Source organism: Anguilla rostrata, chromosome 3 (assembly GCF_018555375.3).
Source record: "Anguilla rostrata isolate EN2019 chromosome 3, ASM1855537v3, whole genome shotgun sequence".
Classification (NCBI taxonomy): Eukaryota; Metazoa; Chordata; class Actinopteri; order Anguilliformes; family Anguillidae; genus Anguilla; species Anguilla rostrata.
In genome coordinates, this window is record NC_057935.1 from 11,814,591 (window position 1) to 11,839,451 (window position 24,861).

Below are 24,861 nucleotides of genomic sequence, written 5' to 3' on the forward strand. Positions count from 1 at the left end.
GATAAGTCATCTGAACAGAAGTTATACAATATTCAACTGTCAATACATTCTACATGATGGTTTGAACCCTGACTTTACATTGAATTCACTCTAACACAATTACAATAACAATTGGTAACTACTTTGCCAGCACTGAGCACCTAGATGACTTTCATCAGCAATTGTCTGATACCTATTCTGCATGTTATGCATGTGGTAAGAGTTGCAGTATATTCCCTTTGACAGCAGGGGCAGAGTTGGCATTTTTCTTGAAGAGTCCTCCATTTGATTCCTTAGAACGCCCACTGAACTTCCATCTTCATTGTCATAGGACACAGCTATAATTGTCTTTAAAATATGAGAAAGGATGGAATTGGTACATATCCCAAGATTGTGTTCACATAATATAATGATGCTTTCCATAGAACCATCTCAGCACTGCATCAAGTCATGTTTCAGGAGAAATTGAACTGACATAACATTCTGAGCAGTTGCCTTGAAATGACATGATATAAATGTAAAAGTAATGACAATACCCATTTTCACACTTGGGAAATCCCTTTACTCATTGCTAATGACACAGCTTTTCTTTAACGTATACTTCGCATTTTTCAGTTTTTTTATTTGTGCGGGAGTGCTCTTGGGGTGAGACCTCAGTGTTGCAATGGAGTTGTTATTTGCTGAGAATCCCATAACTGTCTCTTTTTATTTTTAGGGTGCCCTATAGATCATCTGTTACCAAGGTCAAATTTTTGGTCTGAACAATGTGCCAATATTTCCGTGCCACTGCCATACGAGGTAATTTTGTGGCTTATATTTTTTGTTTTGACAGTGTTGAGTAGGTTGTTGAGTAGGTTGTGTAGATCAGGAATATTAAAAAATATTCAAAATAGACTCAAAATATCACGACTTCAAGCTCTGAGGCAGCACAATGTAAAAACGGTGTCTGGCTGAATGCTTTTGTAATGCGCTATACAGAAATCCCCTCTTTATTCACCTCTCTCTTTCCCGCCTGCTCCCTGCTCCCTACTCCAAGTCACATGACCACTCAGTCCTGCCTCTCTATTATTGCAACAACATACAAGAACATACTTGCTTTCCGGGAACATATTGGGGGGGGGGAACATATTGAATTACTCAAGTTACTTTCAGCTTTCATTTTCATTTTAGCACTGTGCTCTGATTACCCTTCATGCTTCGTCTCTCATGTGTTTAAAATAACCTTTCACTCTTAATCATGGTCTTGCTCAGGGAATACTGTGCCACGATGATCCAGGGCCACCTTAAGCAATAATGAGTTCAGTATCAGTACATACAAATATAATGCAAACAATAAGCACTGTTCAGAGAGAGCAACTGCCTATTAGACAAATCTGATGGACATAAAAGTGCATAACAGGTAAAAAGGATATGAGTGTCATACCTGCAGGTGTGAACCACATCACAAAGTCAAAAACAAGAAATTCAGCCATAGACCAGGAACACAGGACAAGCTATGGAAAAGAACATCTTTGTTAGAAGGGAAGTTCCTTCTCACGGTGTCATAATGCCCATGGGTTTTCAGTAATTGCTAAAGATGTTACAAACATGAGGCTTGAGCAATGTGCTGTATGTGTACAGCATCTGTGCTTTGTTTCAGTTTTTGTAAGAGATTGTGTGTTTTACAGGACAAGACTTGGTAAGGAGTGAGAGGGAGGGAGAAAGTGAATAAAGTAGAAACTGTTTTTTTAACCATAAAAGAACAATCAACTCTAAAACAGTCATTGTGACAGTAGATGTCAATCCCCTTAACTATTGCTGACAGCCCTCACAGAAGAGTTTCTGCGGTGATATGTAAGTTAGAGTCAAAGAATAACCATTTGTGTTATAGCACAGCTGATATCCAGATGTGTATTCCACATCAGACAAAATTAGCCAGTTGATGAAGACTCATCAGATCCAGTTTGTCATCTGTTCTGAAGAGGACACATCTGCTTGACAGCAGGAATTTCACAAAGCAGCAGTCATCTATCTATCTATACTGGTGGCTATTATGGGGTCCTTTCCCTGATATTTTTTTATAGTGCCACACATTTTCACTGCTGGACTGACACTACACACCAGCCTGAATGCGAGTTCCAAATAAGATTAAAAACTACTATCATTTGTGGAAAAAATCAGGGCACCATAGTACGGACACAATTTGTTACTCTGAATCTTATTTATCAAATGACACAAGTACATTCTGTGACATTCCCAATGTTGTCCAAGGGCAACTCTTTATCATGCAGGTTGACAGAGAAAAGATTTTCCCCCAATAATCTTGAAGAACTGTGACTTCCAACCTTAAAATTGACTCTTGATCATCAAAATGGAAGCTACTTGAAAACTACATGAACCACCGGTTACCAGTGCTGACAAGAAGGGCAGACAGTCGAGGTAGAAAGAACTACTGTGATGAACCTTTACCTAGTTTTGAAACATTATTGTATTTGGACAAACATTTGTCCAAATAATATTCATGTAGCCTACCACAACATCCATATTTAATGTAAACCTATAACAGATCAACGCATAAAAACCAGTAATATAGGCACTGTACAATGTTTTTTGTAAAATACACAAACGTATAGGCTAAAATGAATTCCACATGATATTCCTAACACAAATGTATTAGTCGGGCCAACTTATCCAGACAAACAACCATCTCAGAATTAGAAGGAGTTACTACAGTATTGCAGATGGCCTGCACTTATTCGCCAAAGCCAATTCGAGTCGCCAATTATCACAAATTAAGTACAATACCGATGTGAAGTCTTTCTTTGTGTTTTACTTATTTTTTATGAAGTGGTTAGGATCGGTAACCTAAGGTGACGCTCATAGAAGTCGTCACACTTACGGTATTCAGTTTACTGTGGGACTTTTATTCTGAAAATCTAGGGAACTTCCTGTTAAAATTTCAGACTTTCCACACTGAGCTCGAGGCAGAGCCAGCTGGCACAGGGTGCGATACCGTGGATGACGGGAGAAGTTAGACCATTTATTTAATACAATTTCTTTCTTTAAAACGAGTCAGAGGGAAATCCACCCGTATAATATACATATAAGAAAAGGATACGTAGCTACATTGATATTCTTAGATATCTAACTTTACGAGAAGCAAATTGGCGTTAGCGTGTTGCTAGCTAGTGGTGGGTGGGACCATAGACATATATGTGGGACGCTCGGAATATTTAAGCTAGCTAAGTTACTAGGCTAAGAACTTCATCCCTTCTGCTGCTGCGGGACGGGTGGAAATCTCTATCTTTCTAGCTAACGTTAGACAAGAACAATATTTTCTGAAGATACGTCAGTTGCTGAGTAGATCTGACATCATGTTCAGTTGGAGCAACAAGAATGGGAAGAAAAAAGACCCTGAATTATTTCAAACCGTTTCGGACGGGTTGCGGCGACTCTACCGGACCAAACTGTTCCCCTTAGAAGACACGTACCGTTTCCACGATTTTCACTCGCCTGCTTTGGAAGATGCCGACTTTGACAACAAGCCCATGGTGCTCTTGGTTGGTCAGTACTCGACAGGGAAGACCACTTTTATCCGTCATCTAATGGAACAAGATTTTCCTGGCATGCGGATAGGCCCAGAACCGACCACAGACTCTTTCATAGCGGTAATGCACGGCGATCAGGAAGGGGTGATACCGGGCAATGCACTGGTGGTTGACCCCAAGAAACCTTTTCGCAAACTCAACGCTTTTGGAAACGCTTTCCTTAACAGGTGACCACCCTTCCACTCGCCGCCACCACCACCACCACCACCACCACTCCCTAGTTGAAAGTGTACGATTGGTAGTATGTACATTTGAATATCGACATTTATATGAAATGTAAATGTCGATATTACAATATTACACCCCACCAAATGTTTCACGAACACCATCCAAGGCGTTCATGAAACATTTGGTGGGGTGTAATTCATTGGTGAATTTGGTAGTTTGATTGTACAATATAAAATAGGCTATATACAACTTCTGAAAATATTTAATAGTAAATCGAAATGATGACTAGTATTCATTGTCTAAACTATTCCTGCCCAACTCAATTTTACCGTTGCCTTTTGAGTTTACAGTGGTATAGGCCCTTTCGTTTCGTGTCACTGAGTTTGACAGCTTGTCAGCAGTGTGTGAGTTTAGTGAGAAGTTGTGGTGTACTACTCTGTGGGTACTATGATTGACTTCTTGGCTGAATATTTCGAAGGGTCTATTGACAAAAAGGCACGAATGTTTACCTCAGAGTATTCTATTACAGGATGCAGTCGGTTATTAAAGTCATTTTTTTATATCAAGACGGAAATCCTCAGCACAGTAAGACAATAGCATATAAAACTAGATTAGGCCGTCTGTGTAATCGGTCCCTCTGTTTCTCATTCATATTTACAACAATGAATTGCTGACTGTTATGTGCAGATTATTCTTTAATTTTGTTGTGGTTATTAAATGAACTGAATGTCATCATAGCCTTGTAAGGAATGTTTATAAGACCTGCTTATCATCTGATGGGGAAATTCCTTAACTGTGTTATACAATTGGAATTCTTTACACATTATATTCAGCAATGTCACCTTCACCAACAAATCTACCATCTCTGTAATCAACGATCCCATACGTCTTCGTCCTCTGCCTATAAGAGACTGTTCGGTGATATCGTGTCTCAGTAGTGTTCTTTAAATGTATCTGCAGGTATTCCACAATAAACAGTAGTAAGGTATGAATTTAAGTTGTTCTCAAGCAATGCTGTAATTCACTTGTGGGCTCCAATGTTGACTCATGCACATCTTTTGAAACCCTGTCACTTTTGTGAATTTGTTTTGTGCTATGAAGTATAGTCTGTGAAAATGAGAATTCGTTGGTTGAATCTCGATGGATGCTTTGGTATGGAGCAAACAGTAATACTGTAGTTGAGGTTAGAACAGTACCAGACTGTAAATGCAGGATACTTTAGTCCTTGAGAACAGAAGTTTGTTTTTGCCTCATATAATCCTAGTTCTTGTTTATTTTCCATTTAAGGCATTGTTCTGACATCTGTGCGAATAATCTGCTTTCTCGTTGGGTATTTGCCAGTTTTTGTCGAGAGGCTGGCTCTGGGTGGAAGGGTCTTGTCGGTTGTCGGTGCCTGCTGGGGCGTTTCCCATCTGTAGATCAAAGAGCTTAGGGGTGGAATCTGGTGCATTTGCTGGAGCAGTAGTCTGTGAAGGTGTGGAGGGAGGGAGGGAGGGAGGAAGGTGGGCATCAAAGCCAAACGGCCTGTGAATTCCCATGCCGGGGGCTGTTTGTTTCTGGATTTTCATTCCACCTCCAGGGCTTATTGATGCTTCAAGTCATACCTGACCTCATACCAGGGCTTTCCTATTTCTAGAGTTCCCTTCATATATTAGATTAGAGCAAGGCTGCCCAGCCTTGTTCCTGAGATCTGCCGTCCTGTGGGTTTTCGCTCCAGCCCTAACAAAGCACACCTCATTCAACAGCCACTGTGCTTGTTAAGCTGCTAATTAATAGAATCAGGTGTGCCAAGTTAGATTTGAAATGAAAACATGCAGGATGGTAGTTCTCCTGGAACAGTCCTGCCTTAAAGGAACTGCAGTCTTGCTTCATCCTGGCCTCGGCCACGGGTCACATGGTTCCGGGGGATGAGCATCTCCTCCAGGGCGGGTCTGCCTTCTCACTGCTCAGCCATTTACACTGGGAGCAGCGGGCGAGTCGGCTTCCTGTCAGCGATGCTTCCAGTTTAACAGCGATGGGGTGGGGAACCGGCCGATGCTCCTGCCTTCAAGGCCTGAAGCTGCCTGGCTGGTGAAGAGTGATCGGGTCGGTGCTCTGAGAGGGCGGCCCCCGTTCTGAATCTCCTCCGCAGTCAGAAAGGTACCGGGGTCAAGGGTCATGGGCATATTTGCCCCCGAAGTACAGAAATCCCTGGGCAGTTATAAGAAACGCTTCCCTACCCTGATGTCTAAGAGGGCGTTTGTCACAGAGTGCTGATGCAGGCGAGAAGATAAAATTCACACGCTGCACTATTAGGGCATGACTGGATGACAGTGTGCTGAGTCGCGCTCAATCTTATTAAGGGGATGTTTCCTGACCCAGATTAGGACAACTCCTTCTTTGCCATATGTTGCGTTATGGCGAAATAGTCCAGGGCTAAATGTAAAAACTTTGATCCAGTCAGTAAACGAGAACAACCTAATTTTCTTTCTTTAACATCTGAGAAGTTGACATGCTCAGATTTAACGCCAATTTGTGATAAGCAGGGGGGCTTATTCCATACATACGGAAAGACTGGGGACATCCTACGAAGAAATATGGATCAGGATGCTTGTGCCATTACTAGGGTGATATGGACATTAATATAATACAACACAGTATCTGAAATGACCTAGTTGTCGGAGTGTAGAGGGTTTAATCAATCACCTTGTTTTGGAGTCAGCTTTGCTTGGTCAAGCAAAGAGGAAAAGCAGGGTCAGTGATAGTACCGCTATCCCGCGCTTATTACGTTAATCGAGAACCTGACTCGGCAGGTTTGGACTTCCAGGAATTCCGAGATGAACTGGCGTAGGCACTCCCAAACAGAAAAAAATATCTGGAGCTTTTCTCTTTTTTTTTGTGTCTATTTTAACTTGCCCAATGCCTGCATTCAGTGCTATGGGCCGAGTTACTTAATGGCTGTTATGTATTACTCATACATTCCAGGTGCGATATGCAGCGGAGCTGGAGGTATGTCAGCGTCCTGTTATGGACTGTCTGACATAGTGGAATCTTCCTTCGTATGTCACACTCTCTGTGTGTGCGCGCTTGTGTACGAGGCTGCTGTTCACAAGCGTGTACATGGTTTTTACATGGTGTTTTACATGGTCTGCTGCAGCAGACACAGAGCTCAGGATCGGGGGAAGAGGAAGGGAGAGAGGATAGAAAATGAATGCCAGAGGGAACATGGCATTAAAGTTCTCTGGGTTATAAAGGGGAGGGCGATAAGAGTGGCGCTGAGGAGACTGAAAGTGAAGGCTTAAAGGAAGATCATTTTCTTATGACAACACCACTGAAGTATGCTGTTAGTCAGATGGGGAAGTGCCAGGGAAAGATCTGGAAAGGTGCATTCATCATGCAAGTCATGCACGCACGGAAGGGAGACTAACTGCACCTCAGGGTGTAGCATGAATAAACACGGAGCGGTGCGTTTTGCGCGTGACCGGGACGCTAGGTTCTGTGCTGACGTCGTACATCATCGATGTGCGCCGGGCTTCGGCACGCCACGTTTAAATATGGCGTTCTTTTGTTAGCGCGAGTCCCTGTCTGGAGCGACCTGCTCGCGTTTCTGCTTTGCATTTCACCCGTTCGCCCGGCCCGGCTCTCGCTCCGTAGTTCAGGTCCAAGGCGTTCCCGGCAGCCGCGGGTGCCGCTGAGACGCAGGCCGGTGTTTGGGGGGGGCGGAGCTGGAGTCCAGCGGCCTCGGGCTGCGGAGCGGAATGGGCGCTGCTACTCACGCGCTCACACGAACAGAGGAGGAGGAGGAGAGGAAGGGAGAGAGCCGAACAAACGGAGTCATTGTCGGAGCGGTCTTCCCACCTCCTGTGTGCTCGGTTTGGGTTCGTGTGTTTGCGCACACACCCTCAGAAGCAGAAGCATTTTTTCCTGAAAACATATGTGGGTGCTGTTGCAATTTAAATACAGCATTGTAGTTCGATAATGTTTTGTTTGCAATTTGAATGTTATTCAAGTGATGCCTGCATCAGTGTTAAATATAAAATGTATGCTGAGTAGATGGAGCCGGTCTGTTGGTGGCAAACACTACAAAGGGAACAACTTTGCCTATTTGTCAGACTGTCTCATAGGCCTTGCCACACTGAAGTGGAGCTCTATTACTCACCAGTCTGAACAGAAGGCTCAGGTTGTGCAACCTGTTTGCGTGTGGGCGTGGGTTCACTTGCCCGTGTTTGTTGAAATCTAGTGTCATTGTGTGCATCACCGCCTGCATCATTTGTTCCTGAGGAGACGGTGTTGCTTTAATGTAAGTGTGCTCAGTAGTTAAGCATAGTGATGCTGTAATTTTGACTGATTCATTTTCATGGGTACAGTTGAGTCATCTGTCACGGCTAAGAGTAAATTGCATTTTGCCTGCCTAGTTTCCAACTCATCTGTCTTGTGTGTGTGTGTGTGTATGTGCGGTGTGTGGTGGGTGCATGTATGTACGTGTGTGTGTGGGGGGTGCGTTTGCGTCTCTGTCTGTCTGTCTCCCACAGGTTCATGTGCGCTCAGATGCCGAACCCGGTGCTGGAGAGCATCAGCATCATCGACACCCCGGGAATCCTGTCCGGAGAGAAGCAGCGCATCAGCAGAGGTGTGCTCAGTCTCCCCCCCCCCTCCCTCTTTCCCTCCCTCTGTCCCTCCCTCTGTCTCTCTCCTCTTTGGCCCTGCCCGTGTTCTGACAGTAAACAGAGATCAAGCGGAATTGGACATGAAGGGAAAGCACACTCTGCCCCTGGTGCAGTGCCCCTCGCTGACGGGCGCCGCTTGTGAGGATGTAAACAGAGGGTCTGGGAGAGTGGGCCTCTGCGGAGGCGTCTGCTTCTGCTTCATGTCCTTGCAGTTTTCCATGATAAAGCGGCGCATCATGAATTCACATCTCAGCCAGGTTTCTCGGAGCCTCAGGCCACAGCTGGACCAGCGGAAAAAGGGTAAAATTCAGCCTGTAGCTCTCGCTGTGAGCCTCTGCGGAGCACCAGCACGTGGGAGAGGAGCGTATTTTTAGCGTTCTTCCTTTGCGGGGCCCCTGCCGACTCGCTTGGGGGTTTTTTTTCTTTTTTTTGTGCCCGTTTTCGACCGTGTCAGCAGGGGAAACTTGCGTGCTTGTCACGCGTGAGCTTCCTGGGTGTCAGGAGCGCGCATGAGGACCGAGGCGGGAGCGTCTCTGGGCGTGTGGACGCACACATGAGGTCCCGTGGGTGCGAGCGGGAGGCTACGCCGTATCAGAACGTCCCTGTCTGCAGCCGCCGCAGCAGAGAGCGGCGCGGGGAGATAAGCGCTCTGACAAAGGGAAGGCCACGCGGCCAGGAAGCAGACGCTGCGGGGAGGGAGGGAGGGAGGGAGGGAGGGGGGAGGCGGGGGGGGGAGAGAGGGGGACAGGCGTTAACGGAGAGGGGGAGGAGGGAAGGAACGCAGAGAGAGACAAAAAGAGTTCTGAGGGGCAGGACAATGCAAACCAGGCTTTTCCGTCCGCACAGTTTTTCAGAGGGCGGGTGACGTGGGCCATACGCTCCCTATTGAACCACACTTCCCAACATGCAAATCTGCCGTTCTGGATGTTGTCATTTTTGTGAGCTGATTTATTTAAAAATGGGGAAAAACTGGAATAGCAGACCGATCATGCTTGCTGCGCATGCTTTTCATTTGAATGGGCCAGGATGATAGATATCTTAGTTCCACCAGTGCTCAGTGTTTTAGAACCGTATGCTATAGTTGTTATAATTAGTGTGCAAATGTAAATTGGCTGTTTCAAAAAACCGTTACATTTTTCAAATTTGTGCACAGTAAAAGAAAATCACAGTATATTAGTAAAGGTACTGACCTGTTTAGCAGTGACCTGTTTTATCTGACCAAAAACATTTTAACTTCAAAGCATTATTTGGTCTTCTTTGAGAGAGATTTTGTTGGTGCATTTCAAAAGCAAGTTATCTCCTACCTGTAGAGCGTGGGTTGCAACAATTTCTGCTCAGAATAAGATGCAGAATTAATTAGCTAGTCCACCCCACTGGCAGAGGGGTAGAATTTGCATGCCTTGTTTCCCCTGGTAATCTCTGAGAGGGCTTGGAGAGCAATGCACTCTGGGGGAAAAAGCATGGCATTTCAAATGCCGATGCCATTTGTGTCGAGTGCTCTTATTTGAAAAGAGAGGATGATTAAATTTTTCTGTCTGTGTGCTTCTGTTCGCACTTTGGCTCTAATTGGCCGTCTGTAAAGGTTTTCAAGGGTGAGGTTTTACACTTTTAAGTGGTGCTTGTGATGGTGACCTTTGCCCCTTCTGCTTGAGCTAGGGGCGGGGTCTGGAGAGGAGAGGGAGTGAGTGACTGACTGACTGGGTAGACTGAGGGGCTCAGAAATAATGGGAAGTAGCATTTCACGATGAGATAGGGAAAGAGTTGAATTGGGAAGTGTGCTCAGCTGAGAAAAACGTGATGGAACAGGTTTGTGGTTTTGTTTTCGCTCTTTTCACCCCGCCTCCCCTTTGCGATCGGTTGGAGGAAGCTGCGATGGAACGCGATACCCGCGCACTCTGTATGCTACCAGCGGCGGTATGTTTGGCAGGAATTACTCTAATGCATTTTAAAGGCTTCAGCTTTACTGGATAGCAGTGACTGGGGGCTACAGCAGTGCACTGATTACCACAGGCCACACTCAACCTCAGCTGCGTGTCACTGGCTTCGCAGTTCCCGATTGGCTGCAGAAGTGTTCTTAGTGCAGGTGGGCGGGTGTAAGCCTGCAGGCAGAATGGTCTTTTGTTAAACAGGATTTTGACATCCAGTGCAGTGCTGTGAGCACTGTGGATTTGTCATATACTGTTCTTCCTGGTACTGTGTCTATTGCAGAACTCCAAACTATGCACCTAAGTATTTGAAGGATTTTTAAATTTAGGAGACCTGAGTTCTTTTCTCTTGCATTGCAGTTGTAAATATCCATTTACCCATCGATGTCTGTGCTTTGTTCAATTAGTTTCGTGGAACACGGTAGCCCCAGGGACAGAGCAGATCATTTAAACACATCAAGGGGGAGGCATTTAGTAATAGGAGAGTGAGGCTTCATTGACCCCAAAATGGGTTGAGCAGTCACTGCGATGGAAGTAATTGTGTTTTTCTACGGGGAGCAGTCTTTCATTTGGTTCATACAGCAGCAAATAAGTCAGCAAATGGTGGTTCCTGGACAAGGCATTATGGAGTTAATGAGCTCTCACTCTGGCACAGCTAATTGCTAATCAAAACCAGGAGGAAAAGGAAATGATTAGAAATGGATGTTCTCTTGACTGGTAGGATTGGAGATCAGGGCTGAAAATGGTGGACGCACAGCTGCGGACGTGTGAAAGCTTTTCAAACTGTGTGTTGAAAACCTTTTTCTCGCTGAACTGCAGACCAAACAGTCTCGCTTCTGATATTAAATACGATATGAGCAACGTGCCAGCTAACCCACAAATGTTTCGGTGAGCGGCGTGTTCTTGCAAGATGTGGTTGCAAACATCTTCCCACTTCCTGCTTTCTTGCCTCATGACCTCAGACCTGTCCTGGGCTCCCTCAAGCCTCATGCAGAAGCTGCCGGGAGAGCTCTGTAAGAATGAGTCCTTTTGATGGAAAATATGTCCGCAGTAGTTTACCCTGGCTCAGCTTTCTCTCTCTCTCTCGTGCTCGTTTTCTCTAGCGCGCACGCAGACACACACACACACTCTTTCTTTCTCATCGTCACACACACACAATCTCATTGTCACACACACAGGAAGTCCTCACGAGTCAGCACTGGGTCACATAGTTATGCTTCCCCATTGTCCCCGTGCCATATGGCTTACGTCCAAAACACACAGTCACGCACACTGTCACACACTAGCGCCAGGGGCACCACACACACACACACACACACTCACTCTTGCACACGCAGGCTTTCGTGGTAACCACATTTCTCTGTCTGCCTACGTGGCTGTGTGATCAGCTGAAGCTCACACTGATCTTTCACAGGGTGGACGCCTTGTTCCTTCTGTTAAACCCCTCCTCTTCCTTACTCTTCATCTTTTTTTTTCTTTCTCCACGAGTCGCCAGAATCTGTGCTGCGCATCTCCTGGAACCGCATAGATAAGATTCCTGTGCCCGCAGTGCATTGTGGGATGCGGGCCTGGGAATGGCCCCTGAGGGGGTTTCTGTTGCGAAGCGCCGAGCCGTGCGGATTGCCCCCCCCCCCCCCACGCAGCCCTTCGGCCGCCCCACTGCCCAAACACATGACACTATCATTACCTTATCAGACCGCCCATTACACTATCATCTGGGTGAATCCATCTTTCCAAGCACTGCTGCTTTTTTTTGTTGTTGCTTCTTTAAAATCTAGATGCTTCCCCTTACCTAGTGCACGCCTGTTTTTAGTCCTTGTCATTTTGAAACGCGTTCTCGTAATGTGAATCCGATGAGCGCGTGTGAAGCGGAACTCGTCTTCCTCGCGCGGCGGTACGGGTGTCTCGGCAACCTCGCTATCCACGTTCCAGGGTGTCGGGTGTCACTGCCTCGAAGATGGCGGGATGATGTTCCGCTACGCGGACGGAGCCTAGCAATTATTTGTCTGGCTTTCGTGCTGCTTCATGGAGCTCTGGTAGGAAAAACTGTGGAAACAGTTTTTTTTTTTTTTTACGTGCCCGCAGTTTCGACCATTGGAGTGGGAAGCCACTTGATTGCAGCATTTCCACACTAACCACAGAAATGAGTCACCACGGCTGATGAGCTGTATGGGGATGTTTTCTTTAAACATTTTTAAACGTCTGTGGAGAATCCCAGAATCTGCTCTGTCACCAGTGCATCCATATATACTTATATGTGTACACGGATGTTCCTAAGACACGCCCGTTCCTTGTACTGCTGCGGCAGTCGTTCATTACCCGCTGCGCTGTGGAACTGAATGAACCGGTCCTTGGGGATTTTCCGTGGCGGTTCCTCTCCAGCGCTCCCCTGTGCAAGCTGTAGATACGGGGTGCGGTGTTTTGATGTGCTATTGTGGGAAGGGGACTTTTCCTGTAGGAGAGGAACACAATGGAGTGACCTTTACTGACACAAGTAGGGGATCTTTTTTTCGGGGCAAAGATAGTGCTGCGCTTTGTTTTGCCTTCTCTCGGTCTGTTCAGATAAGGGGGGCGGGGGGGTGGGGCAGAGGATAACGGAGACGGGACCGAGAAGCGCCTGGGCGTTCTGTCGGATTCGCGTACGGGTTGAAAGTTGGTTTCCTAATGTACTATGCCTCACAATCTCCCTACAAACACAGATGGGCAGGTTTTTATTACATCCGTTCAGTAGTGAACTGCTCTCCTGTTTATAAAGCTGGCTAAATATTTATTGAGCTTGGCCTTACGTGTAACAGTCGCCACACAGGCTTCTGCTTTATGTAAGCTCTGTGCATCCAGCCTGAAAAGATGGCCAAACATGTATGGAGACATTTGAGTGAAACATCTGCTTGTCCTGCCCGTGACAACCTATGTACATTGCGCATATTGGAAAGATATATATTTATAATAGTTTTACATAGTTTGCTTTGCGGTGTCCATAGTAGTTTTGTGACACGTCATTTGAGTATCAGCTCTTGAGATGTTTCTAGCAATTTCCTGAATAGATTACAGACCTGCCAACCTGCACCAATTTTGTGTACCAACCACGCAATTCTTGGTCAAAATACGCAGGTACGAAATGCCAGCTGCTAGATAATTTTTCAATTGAATACTGTTTTTTTCATTAGGCCTATATGATGTGTGCCTATATAAGCTGACTCAATTATTTAATTATTAAATAAAATGGAAATCATGAACAGAAACTTGGATTTTTTCATAATTGACAGTGTTTTACATGGCAACATAAGCTTTTTTTTTACATTACAACATACGTTTCTGTAAATACTTGAAAATGAAAACATGTTACAATATACAAAATAAATTATTTCCATTTTTATTATATAATATTTGTATAAGCACACATATCATGTAATGAAATATTAATCATGAAAAAATTGTTTTAAGCAGGTGTACTCAAACTTTTGACTTGAAAGTATATCATAATATAGCCCAGTGCAGTGCAAGTGATATTTTAGAATCAGGTCAAATTATACAATCTTGCCTGATCACTTCTACAGCCAAAACTAGAATTATGAAGAAAGGCTTTTGTGTGCGTGCAAAGCGAAGTGGTGCGAAAGCATGCGAACTAAGCGTTACACTAACTATTGTGGTACTCAAAATATTTTACCAAGGTTGGCAGGTCTGAGATTATATATTTGATTAACTTTGAATAGCACCAGTTTCACATAAGGCGCATGGTTAAATCAAATTTCTCTTCAGCTGTATTTTACAATTACACCCAAGACAAACTTTTTGAAAACCTCAATAAAGGCATTAAATCGCTTATGACTTGCGGTCTGTCCTCTGCTATATTAACTAAATGCAGCTGAAAGTTGCACGCTTAATCTATTTGTGGCTCTGGTATTCGCTAGTTATGCCTGGGAGAAATGTATCTCCATCCCCGTCTTTTCCTTTTGCGTTTATAATACTGCTATGTGAGTTATGTGATGGCTGGACTGTGTGGTTCGCACATGCCTGCCAAGCCCGGGAATGCTGCATATGTTGGCCTCAGCTGTCTGTTCTGTCTCTGGCCTCTGTGTTCAGTAGTTACTAACCAACCCTGGGCAATGTGTAATTAAAGACTGTTGCTTGTCACACATTCAGGGTGCGTGTGCACGCGCAGGTGTGTGTGTGCGCGTGTGCCGCCGTTACTAGGGGAGAGTGAAGGGTACTTCCTGTTACAGCTGTGCGGACGCGCAGTCGCGCAGTCGGGCCTGTCTGTTTCAGCGCCGTCCCCGCTCGTGTTATCGGCTGGCTGGTCTCCGCTTCGCGGGGCCGTGTGACTTCCGTCTGTTAAACTGCAGCTGCTCCGCGTGGCAGAGCGCTGTCAGGCGTGCTGCGAGCCTTACTGGCAGAGCAAGAATTACTGCACAGGCCACACAGAGGCCCGCCATCAATGAACGGATCTGTGTACGCACTGCTGAACAACAGTCCTTACGCACGTGCTCACAGACATACACACAGACACAGCCACACACACACACACAGACAGGCACAGACACACACACAAATGCACACGCAGACACACACACACGCTCACACACACACAGACACACACAGACAGACACAGGCACACACGCACACTCAGACAAACACACACACACACGCTCTCTCTCTCACACACACACACACACAGACACACAAACACACTCTCACACACACACATGCACACGCAGACACACACAGACAGACACAGACACACACACAAACGCACACACATGCACACGCAGACACACACACGCTCACACACACACATGCACACTCAGACAAACACACACGCTCACTCTCTCACACACACACACACACAGACAGGCAGGCAGACAGACAAGCACACGCACACACGCACGCAGAAACACTGCTCACCCTGTGTCCTCCACATGGGGAGATCTCAGTGCCAGAGATTTCCATTTGGAAACCGCTGAAAGGAAGGGAGCGCAGGAGGAGAGGGAAAGCCAGGGTGTCGACGGAAAAACAGAAATGCAGAAATGCCTTCAGCTCACCCCATTGCATCTGCTCCAGAGAGCTTGATCACAACTAAGCTTCCCCCGTCTAACCATGACATTTGCATTATTTCAGTTCTTACTTATTTACAGAATGTGCTACTTCCGCATTTAAGTCAGTCTACCAATCATACATGTTTTTTCCCCCTTGCAACTATCTAGCAGTGTTAAAACACATTTCCGCTATATATTTGTTGCGGTGCTTTAAACTTTATGAGTGGAATCACAAGGGAGGCATTTAAGTAGAGGGGAACTGTGGTGGAATTGGAAGAAGACGTGCTGTGCAAATTGGATCACAGAAGCTCTGCCCCATTCAGAACTTTAAGAGCCCCCAGGAGAGATGCGGGAGGTCCATTGTCAGTCCGCTGCTTTAATAACAAAAATCAAAACCGGGCATTAATCGTGCAGCACGTGTCCGCTGGGACAGGCAGCCTTCGTAATTTCGGGCGCGTGAAAGTGTCAACGGCAGCAGACGGCGTTCTGTTCGGCGCAGTTGTGACCTCAGAAGGAGCCAAAGCTCCAGTTCTGCAAACGCTGTGGAAAGTGCGAAAGCTGTGGGCTTTTTTTTTTGCACTCCAACTGGTTGCGCAGGTTTGGGGTTACCGCTGTCATCTTGAACCTGAATGTGCACAGACCATTTTAAAGAAGAGGAACGGTATCCTTTTCGCTCATTTTGGGAGTGGATGTTGTTTTTTTGTGTTAAATCGGACCCTCGGTGAAAGCCATTGTGCGGCGTGAGGAGTGGAAGAACTGCTTCTGTGTGGATGAAACGCACCCTTTAATTCCTGAGGGCCGAGGCTCATTAAAATTCACGTGTGTCAAAACTAGACTAGACTGCTCTGTTTCAGTTCTGTTTAGTTGTGGTCTTTTAAGGCACTGGTTCTCGTGTTGGTATTTATTTATTTTTTTAAAGCCATCTTCAAGATTATTGAAAGCATATGTTTTAGTTCCTCCATAGTTTTTTTTTTTCTTCTTGAGCATATTTGAGCATATATTGGCTTGGCTCACTGTCATTCGTTCTGCCAAATATGGTTGGTGTCGATGACCCAGAGTGACGACTTTCAGTTAAAAGTGTGGTCTTTGAGAACAAGTAACATTTTACAGTTCAGAAGTTGCAGTTATGGCTATCTTAGGGTTCGTTTCTGCTCCTTCACCTTATCTTATGGTTAGTTTCTGCTCCTTTACCACAGCCATTGTGTTGTGTTCTGTGTTTGGTGCTGCAAACATGGTGTTTCTTCCCGTGGTTAACCGCAGTGTCCACGTGTTTGTATGCGGCGTTCGCGTTTGGCTGTGGTTCAGCTTCTGCGGAGTTCCCCTTCTTATCAAATACACTCCCAGCTTGACAGAGAAAAGCAAAAGTTGTGTTCCGAAACACAGTAATACAGTTGACCCCCCCCCCGCCTTCTTTAGCTCGCACCTGCTCTCCAATCACATCTTCACTGCTGACTGCAGCACAGACTCCTGGAGAGCAGGGAGAGCAGGGAGAGCAGGGAGAGCAGGGAGGGAGGGCGAGAGAGAGACAGAGACAGACAGAGACAGACAGAGAGAGACAGAGAGAGACAGAGAGAGACAGAGAGAGACAGAGAGAGACAGAGACAGACAGAGACAGACAGAGACAGACAGAGACAGACAGAGACAGACAGAGACAGACAGAGACAGACAGAGACAGACAGAGAGGGACAGAGAGAGACTGAGAGAGACCGAGACACAGAGAGCACAGCAGCACCATGATTTATGCTCCTGAGGTTTTCCTGTTTGGCGTTCAGGGTCGAATTTGTCAGCCCTGCTGCCGATTGCTGGCGCCTCATCGCCAAAAGGGACCCTGGCTCAGAGAACAGAGGGGAGGGGGGAGGGGGGATGCAGACAGCAATGCAATAGTAGGCTGTACCTCAAAAATCCTTCACATCAATGCAACAGTACAGTAGTACATTGTTTGTAGGCCTGCTTGGACCCTATAGACTAGTATAGCATGTATAATGCATTCTCTAAACTTGAAAAGTGATTTACAAAGGTCGCTGTATCATTTTCTTTAACTGAATAACTGGTATTGCTGAAATATACTCCTTCAATTGAGGGGGCTGCGCTTCCGCACTTTGTTAAGGCTAAAGCCAGACACCAGGGGACTGCACAGCTGGCCAGAGACGGGGATTATCCACCAACGGAGCCCTTCCTCCTTCGGAGAAGGTGTGGCCTGTTACACATCGCACCATGGGACTCCAAGCCGCTGTTGCTACAGTAGACTGTTGGACGCATTTTCCGTTCCACATTTTAAAATATTCAAAATGTCATTTTCCTCAAGGACCAGTCAAACTCGATTGTCTGGTACAGGGATGAAAGGGTTCTTTGATGGGGACTCGAATCCTCTGTGAGGGAGTGTTCATACCTTGCACGCACTTCTATTATGCAGACTTCTCACATGGACCATTGAGCTGCCGGCTCCATATCTCCAGATATAGACCCCTGCTGGTTTGAGTCACATGAACGGAAGTCACTTGTGAGGTGTTATTGACTGAACCGTCAAAGAAAACATTCTATTGTACTTCTTTTATTTCCTCAGAAAACTTTATTTTGAATATTATTTGGATTCCTCTGTCTGCATCTACCCTAATACTAAACCTAATACTAAACTATTCTCATCCCCATTGCATCCCTGTGCCAACACCCTGTTCATATTTCTGAAGCTCTGCTTGTGGTTGTAGTCCCTCTTTTTAATTTTGTGGAATTTTGCATGCAACCGTTCCAGAATTTCTCTCAAAACAAAATCCACTGAAATTTGGAGCGTAAAACTTGTGCAGGATGATAGTGGATTTCTTTCGAGTGGTTCCTGGCTACATAATGCACATGGGCCCTGAGCTATTCAACACCCTTGGCATATGCAAAATGTTATTCACACGCAAAACTAATAACAATGATTGGGACAAAATGAATACCATGGCCAGTTATTGGTCCTGTCGTTGATTTTGCATGCACTGTAAGCTCTTTTTGCATGCTAAAGGTCTTAATTAATCTGGCCCGTAATGCTCATACACAACGGCACAAGCCTAATGTGTGTAATGACTGAAAATCAATCTGTTTAACATGAGCAAGCAAAGCACAGTGCAGTAGTAGAATATCATGGCTATACTTACACAATACAACATCATCCCTTAACTTGCATACACAACATGACAAGCTCCCTAAATATCTGCCCTTTTTCTGCTAGGCTATATAATGCTGGGATCCTGTTCATAATATGTAGCAGTGTAAACAATTTTCTAGAATGTGTTAACAAGTGCTGTACACTTGCACCCATTAATGTGCTTTTCAGTGCAAAAGGTACTGTAGTGTAGTTCCAAAATTTTAATTTTTTCATTGTGCTAGATGAACACCCCCCCCCCCACCACTTCATATGGATTACAATCTGTGAATAGTATCCATTCGATTTCATTTTTTGTGCAGTGTTTGTTTATGGAGACACTGCCACAACAATGTTTTCCAGAGAAACAGGAAATGGGAAAACTGGGAAAAATTAGATTGAGCCCCAGAAACCACAAAAAAATACATGCATATATAAATAGAAATGCAATCGCAGCCAAATAGCTTGGTCATCCTGGCTTCAGAATCTAGCTGTGAAACTAGGCTGAAAATGGACTTGCTGCTGACAAACTGTAGTTGGTTATATTCTGCTTTAATTACTCCCCAGTCCTGCCCCTAATGGTGCCCCTATACCTATAGAGACTAATAAATGCTTAACAGTGTGATCATTATCTATCATACTTTTCACAAGTTCCATTTCATTTCGTATATACATTGAAATATATGCAGTAATATATTTGCTCGACTGTAATGCTGAATGAATAGTTGATGTTAGTACTGTTGCTCATTTAAGATGGCTCAGTTTTTGAAAGCGCTTTTCTTGCTTCCTCATGGAAATTTAATGGAATTTCACTGTGAACATGAGATTAAAATGTAAAATGAGTTTTTGGGATAAGTGAGGGCAGGGAGTGAGGCAGGAAGTGGTTTCTGCTGGATTCATTTTCCAAGCATTTCTCCACTGCTGCTCAAAGTTCTACCTGCGGATGTGGATGTGGATTTTTAGGGGTGCATTTTTATGCCTCTGAGCCTGAAAGGTTCGAGCAGAGGACAGGGAGCTGCAGGGGGTAATGCAGTCTCTGTAGCAGATTGACATACACACGTGCACTCTCTCACACGCATACACACACAGGCAGACTCACACATGCAGACAGAAACACGTGTAGAGAGACACACGCCCACAGACAGACACGCACACACACACACACACACACACACACACAGATAGACAGGCTGACAGACAGACACGCGCACACACAGACACAGACACGCTCACAGGCAGACACACACACACACCCACTGGCTTGTATACATGACAAATACTGGTTTTTGTTTCATATTTATTTGCTCATACATCATATCCCCAGTGTGACAACCAGAAGGATAAAGGAATGGAAAATCATGGTAGTGCCAAAATCAAGCACAGAACGTGGCTGTTTTTCCCAGTGGGATTCCCAGCTACATTCCATTCCAAACTGCAGGGAATGTCGTGATAAATTTATTTCATCGCACGCATTTAAAAGATTTTGTGGTATCATTGGTCATTTCAGATCTGGCTACGACTTTGGTTGTATACAATAGCATCTATTGCAGCTGTCAGGGACACATTTACACACATTGGCTTTCCTATTCTAAAATCCCATCTTTCTGGAGTTGTCCCTGGAGGCTTCCATAGCTCAAATGCTTTGAAGGCACCACTGGCTGACCCCAGTATATTGTGTGCTTAGTCCAGTCAATCTGTGGTATGAAGGGAACTTAACTGGAATAGATGGACCTTTCTGTTATTTTATGGGGAGTTCGGCCATTTTGATTCAATCAAAATCTCCCTTTTACCCTCGATAGCACATGTGGCCACAGCCTTTAAAATCGGAATGTAGTTTTCTCAATTGTGGATCACCTTTAACAAGGCCTTCCCCCGCTTCCTCCCAGGCTACGATTTCGCCGCCGTGCTGGAGTGGTTCGCCGAGCGGGTGGACCGCATCATCCTGCTCTTCGACGCCCACAAGCTGGACATCTCGGACGAGTTCTCCGAGGTCATCCGGGCCCTGAAGAACCACGAGGACAAGATGCGCGTGGTGCTGAACAAGGCCGACCAGATCGGCACGCAGCAGCTGATGAGGGTGTACGGCGCCCTCATGTGGTCGCTGGGGAAGATCATCAACACGCCCGAGGTGGTGCGGGTCTACATCGGCTCCTTCTGGGCCCAGCCGCTGCTGGTGCCGGACAACCGCAAGCTTTTCGAGGCGGAGGAGCAGGACCTGTTCCGGGACATCCAGGGCCTGCCCCGGAATGCTGCCCTGCGCAAGCTCAACGACCTCATCAAGCGGGCTCGGCTGGCCAAGGTGAGGCCTGGGGTCATGGGGCTGGGACAGGCTTCTGCAGTCCTCAAAGAACCGCAGTAGAGCTGTTTGTCATCGATTCTCAGAGATCAACTGCTTTTGGGAAATGAATGTTTTGTGCAGGCGGCTGTTAACCTGTAGGTCTGGAAAACTGCAGAATGAGAGATGCACAGGACCAGGGGTCAAATGTTAAATCTTAATTTGTGTAATCCATAATCCAAGTACTTTGGTGTTAAGGTTTTCAGTCTACAGAGTCTAAATTAACTAAAGCATTTGCCATGTGATACCAGTCAAGCAACTGCAGTTTAGCAGTGTTTTGGATTGGAGGTAACATTAGGCTAAGTTTTAGAAAACCGCTGAGACCCAAACATTCCATGCCTCTCCAGGTACATGCTTACATCATCAGTTCCCTGAAGAAGGAGATGCCCAGTATGTTCGGGAAGGAGAACAAGAAGAAGGAGCTGATTGCGAACTTGGGGGAGATCTACCTGAAGATCGAGAAAGAGCACCAGATTTCACCTGGGGATTTCCCCAATCTTAAGAAGATGCAGGTAAAGAGAAACTAAGGATCTTTAGTTCACTTGTCTGACCATCTTCCACGTTTTATAAAAATTCTATAAAATCACCCAAACTGCTCTCATATCTCCCCTCACCTCTCTCCCCCACCCTGCAGGAGCTCTTGGCGGGACAGGACTTCACCAAATTCCAGGCAATGAAGCAAAAGCAGCTGGAGGCGGTGGAGGACATGCTGGCCAACGACATCGCCAAGCTCATGATCCTGGTCCGCCAAGAGGAGGCCGCCATGCCCAGCCAGTCGGTCCAGGGCGGGGCCTTCGAGGGCACGATGAACGGGCCCTTCGGCCACGGCTACGGCGAGGGCGCCGGCGAGGGCATCGACGAGCTGGAGTGGGTGGTGGGCCGCGACAAGCCCTCCTACGACGAGATCTTCTACACCCTCTCGCCCGTCAACGGCAAGGTGTCCGGCGCCATGGCCAAGAAGGAGATGGTCAAGTCCAAGCTGCCCAACACGGTGCTGGGCAAGATCTGGAAGCTGGCCGACGTGGACAAGGACGGTTTCCTGGATGACGATGAGTTCGCCCTGGCCAACCACCTGATCAAGGTCAAGCTGGAGGGCCACGAGCTGCCCGCCGAGCTGCCCGAGCACCTGGTGCCCCCCTCGAAGCGGTGCCTGGAGTGACGTGGGCGTGGGTGGAGGTGGGAGCAGAGGTGCCTGTGAAAGCTGGCGTTGGGGGGTCGAGGGCAGAGTGGGAGAAGGGGGCATGGTTTCTTTGCAGGGTTAGAAATTCTGTATTAGTGGGGGGGGGGGTTGCAGCGGGGATACGTAAGTGGGGGGAGGCTGCGGGGGTGGGGGGATGGTATTTCAGGTCGAGCAGGGAAAGGGTGTGTCAAACAGGGTTATTAAATTAGGGCTGCGACAGACAGTCATATCCACTTATTTGTGCCAGTGTGGAAATAGAGTTGCAATGTAAGCAAATAGAGCTGTTTAGTTCCGCCTTGGCACTGATGCTTGGATATGTCGGTCTCACCCCTGTTCTCTTAACCCTGGAGTCAGGTGACCCCGTGACTCGGATTGTTACAAGATGGGAGGGCATTCTAGGGGGGAAAAGATGGTTTGGGGGGGGGGGGGGGGATTCAAATGATATATAGATAAATAACATATAGTCCATAAAAGGAAAATGAAACCTATGCTTTATAAGTTATTCTTCACTAGTGTGATTTTACCTGTATTATGTGACCATTTACCATTTTGTATCTCTATGTTTTGTATAATTTAATCTTCCTTGCTGTAATTGTATGAGATGCAGTGAGATGGGGATCCCCTTGAACTCACTGTATGTCTCTCATCCAGCCACAAATAGTCAATGACTTAATTCACTAGTTACTCTGCTGCTGAACAACAGTTCAGATTAAGGGTTTGGGTGAGAGAAGTTGCTAATATTCAGAATATGCTGGATTAGGGCACAGCAACTGTGCTCTTGTTCCAGTTCATTCTAGACTTATTTACTTGGGTTGTATTCCAGTATGGTTTCACAGATTGGCCATAATGGACCATAAATGTCTCATTCCTGATTCTGGGACTCCTCCATTCCACGGTTTCACTCCAACTGCGGACCCACCTCCCCTCACATCTCTGACCTGCGATCAGGGCAGGGCTGCCCAGCCCTGTTCCTCCAGGTTTTCACTCCAACCCTAACAAAGTGCACCTCATTCAACAGCCTGAGATCTTGTCGAGCTGCTAATTAGGGTTGAAATGTAAACCTCCCGGACGGTAGCTCCCCTGGAGCGGGACTGGGCAGCGCTGGTGTAAAAGAACAGCCACTGATCAGTAATGTCTCCGGGCACTGATCTGAGGTCAGTGTAAGGGAACAGCCACTGATCAGTAATGTGTCCGGGCACTGATCTGAGGTCAGTCTTGCTGAGGGGGGGCTGGTGAAGGTTGTCGGACCTGTTTGGGAATTCTGCTCGGGGTCCCTGTTCCAGCGCAGCTCAGATCGCTAGCTATGGTCGCAGTTTCACCTGCAGCCTGCAGGGGGGGCAGCAGACCGGGGCCAGCAAAGTGATGAGGGGCCCTTCAGGATGTGAATTCCAGGTGCAAGCCTCAAAACCGGTGTGATGGAACAAATAGCTTATAGCCACTGGGATTGCGGTGAATCCACTGAGCAGAATGGCTTGTAGTGTATTTTTGCAGGCATGCTGATCCTGTCTTTAGGGGTGCACAATTATTGCATGCATTTGTTCAGGAAAAACTATCTCCATTTTAAGCAATCTGCTCTGACACATTTTAAAAACGAATGAATTGATTAAACAAAAAAAGGTTCGATGCAGGTTAGATAGCAGCTTGTGTTCTTCCTCTATGTATTTGATCGGTCACATTTGGTTTATAAAATCAAAAATGAATCGACTTTACTCCTGCTACCGTTAGCATCACATTTAGTTTATAGGTTAGAAAATATGCTCTGCATGGGCTGAGGGTCACGATTATACCAGTAATCACACACGTTCAGCAGATTCTCTTATGATTTCTTTATTTCACCTTCTGCAGGAACAAATCATTTGAAGCGGTCACTGTTGATATTGTTTAAAGGCTAGTTCCGAGTAAACGCATTTATTAGTGAGTTTATTACTTATTTTTGTTCTGAGAAATACAAATATGCATCTATGTACACGTTGTCTTCCACTGTGTTTCCAGACTCCCAGAAATTGGAAACGTTCGGAGGTCCGAAAGTCTGATGTAATGAGGCGGTTTGGGGTGCTCTAAACGATTGGCTATTTTATAACGTCTAGCGATCCTTTGCCAGGTATTTCTGCCTGTTAGTTTAACACTTTGCAGCCTTGATTTATTTCAATAATAGCCAGCTACTGCTGGTCAAACTTAACATGGATAAAACCGCTTTGAATCTGAAATCTGCATCCTCTGTACAGTAGCATTAGGGTGTGCTGTAGGAGAGTGACTGAGGAGGTGTTTGTGTTGCTTGCAGACCTGGGTCAAATACATATTTGTTTTGGATTCAAATACTTTTCTGTGCTCCATTCATCTTGACTGGTGTAATTGAGCCTTCCAGTATGACCAGAAGGTGGGGTTTACACTTGAGAGTATTTCATTGGTTGCAGTACACCAGACAAGATCAGTAGAGCGTAGAAAAGTATTTGAATTTGACGCAGGTCTAGTTGCTTGTGTGCCGTTTGACGCTATAAGCGTGGTCGGTAGAAAAAAACCTGTCGTCAATTTCCCATCCTTTGTGAATACTGCAAACCACTAACGGGAAAGATTTGCTTTGGTTATTTTTGGTTATTTTCTAAAGGGTACCAAGAGCGCTTGTTTACTTGACAGCTAAATATTACGCAGTACAAAAGGGTTCTGAGCTGAATAGGTCTGATGGACGCTAATCTTGGAACCAGTAGTCTGAGGCTGCATTGTATGGGTTCAGTCACTCTGTTCAGCTCCAGCAGCAAGTTCTGCATTTAAAGGAGAAATAAAAAGTGCCTCAATGTCAATAGCTTTACACTCATCCTCTATAAATACTGTGCATATGTATATTGTTTTTTGTCTTTATTTTTAAATAAAAATTCACGACAAAAGATTA

At 45.9% G+C, this 24,861-nt stretch overlaps 1 protein-coding gene across 2 annotated transcripts; it reads left to right on the forward strand.

Moving 5' to 3' along the window:
- Positions 1-2,911: 2,911 nt before the first annotated feature.
- On the forward strand, positions 2,912-24,861 carry LOC135250155 (EH domain-containing protein 1-like). Of its 2 annotated transcripts, XR_010328867.1 has the most exons (6): positions 2,912-3,733; positions 8,246-8,343; positions 20,346-20,758; positions 21,142-21,306; positions 21,429-23,128; positions 23,183-24,861. XR_010328867.1 is itself a non-coding variant. In XM_064326167.1 (5 exons), exons 1-5 carry the CDS (start codon positions 3,333-3,335, stop codon positions 21,951-21,953), a joined length of 1,602 nt encoding a protein of 533 aa, XP_064182237.1. In that variant the 5' UTR covers positions 2,912-3,332; the 3' UTR covers positions 21,954-24,861. The 2 variants fall into 2 exon arrangements, 1 of the variants encoding a protein (XP_064182237.1); XM_064326167.1 differs by having other exon boundaries at positions 21,429-24,861.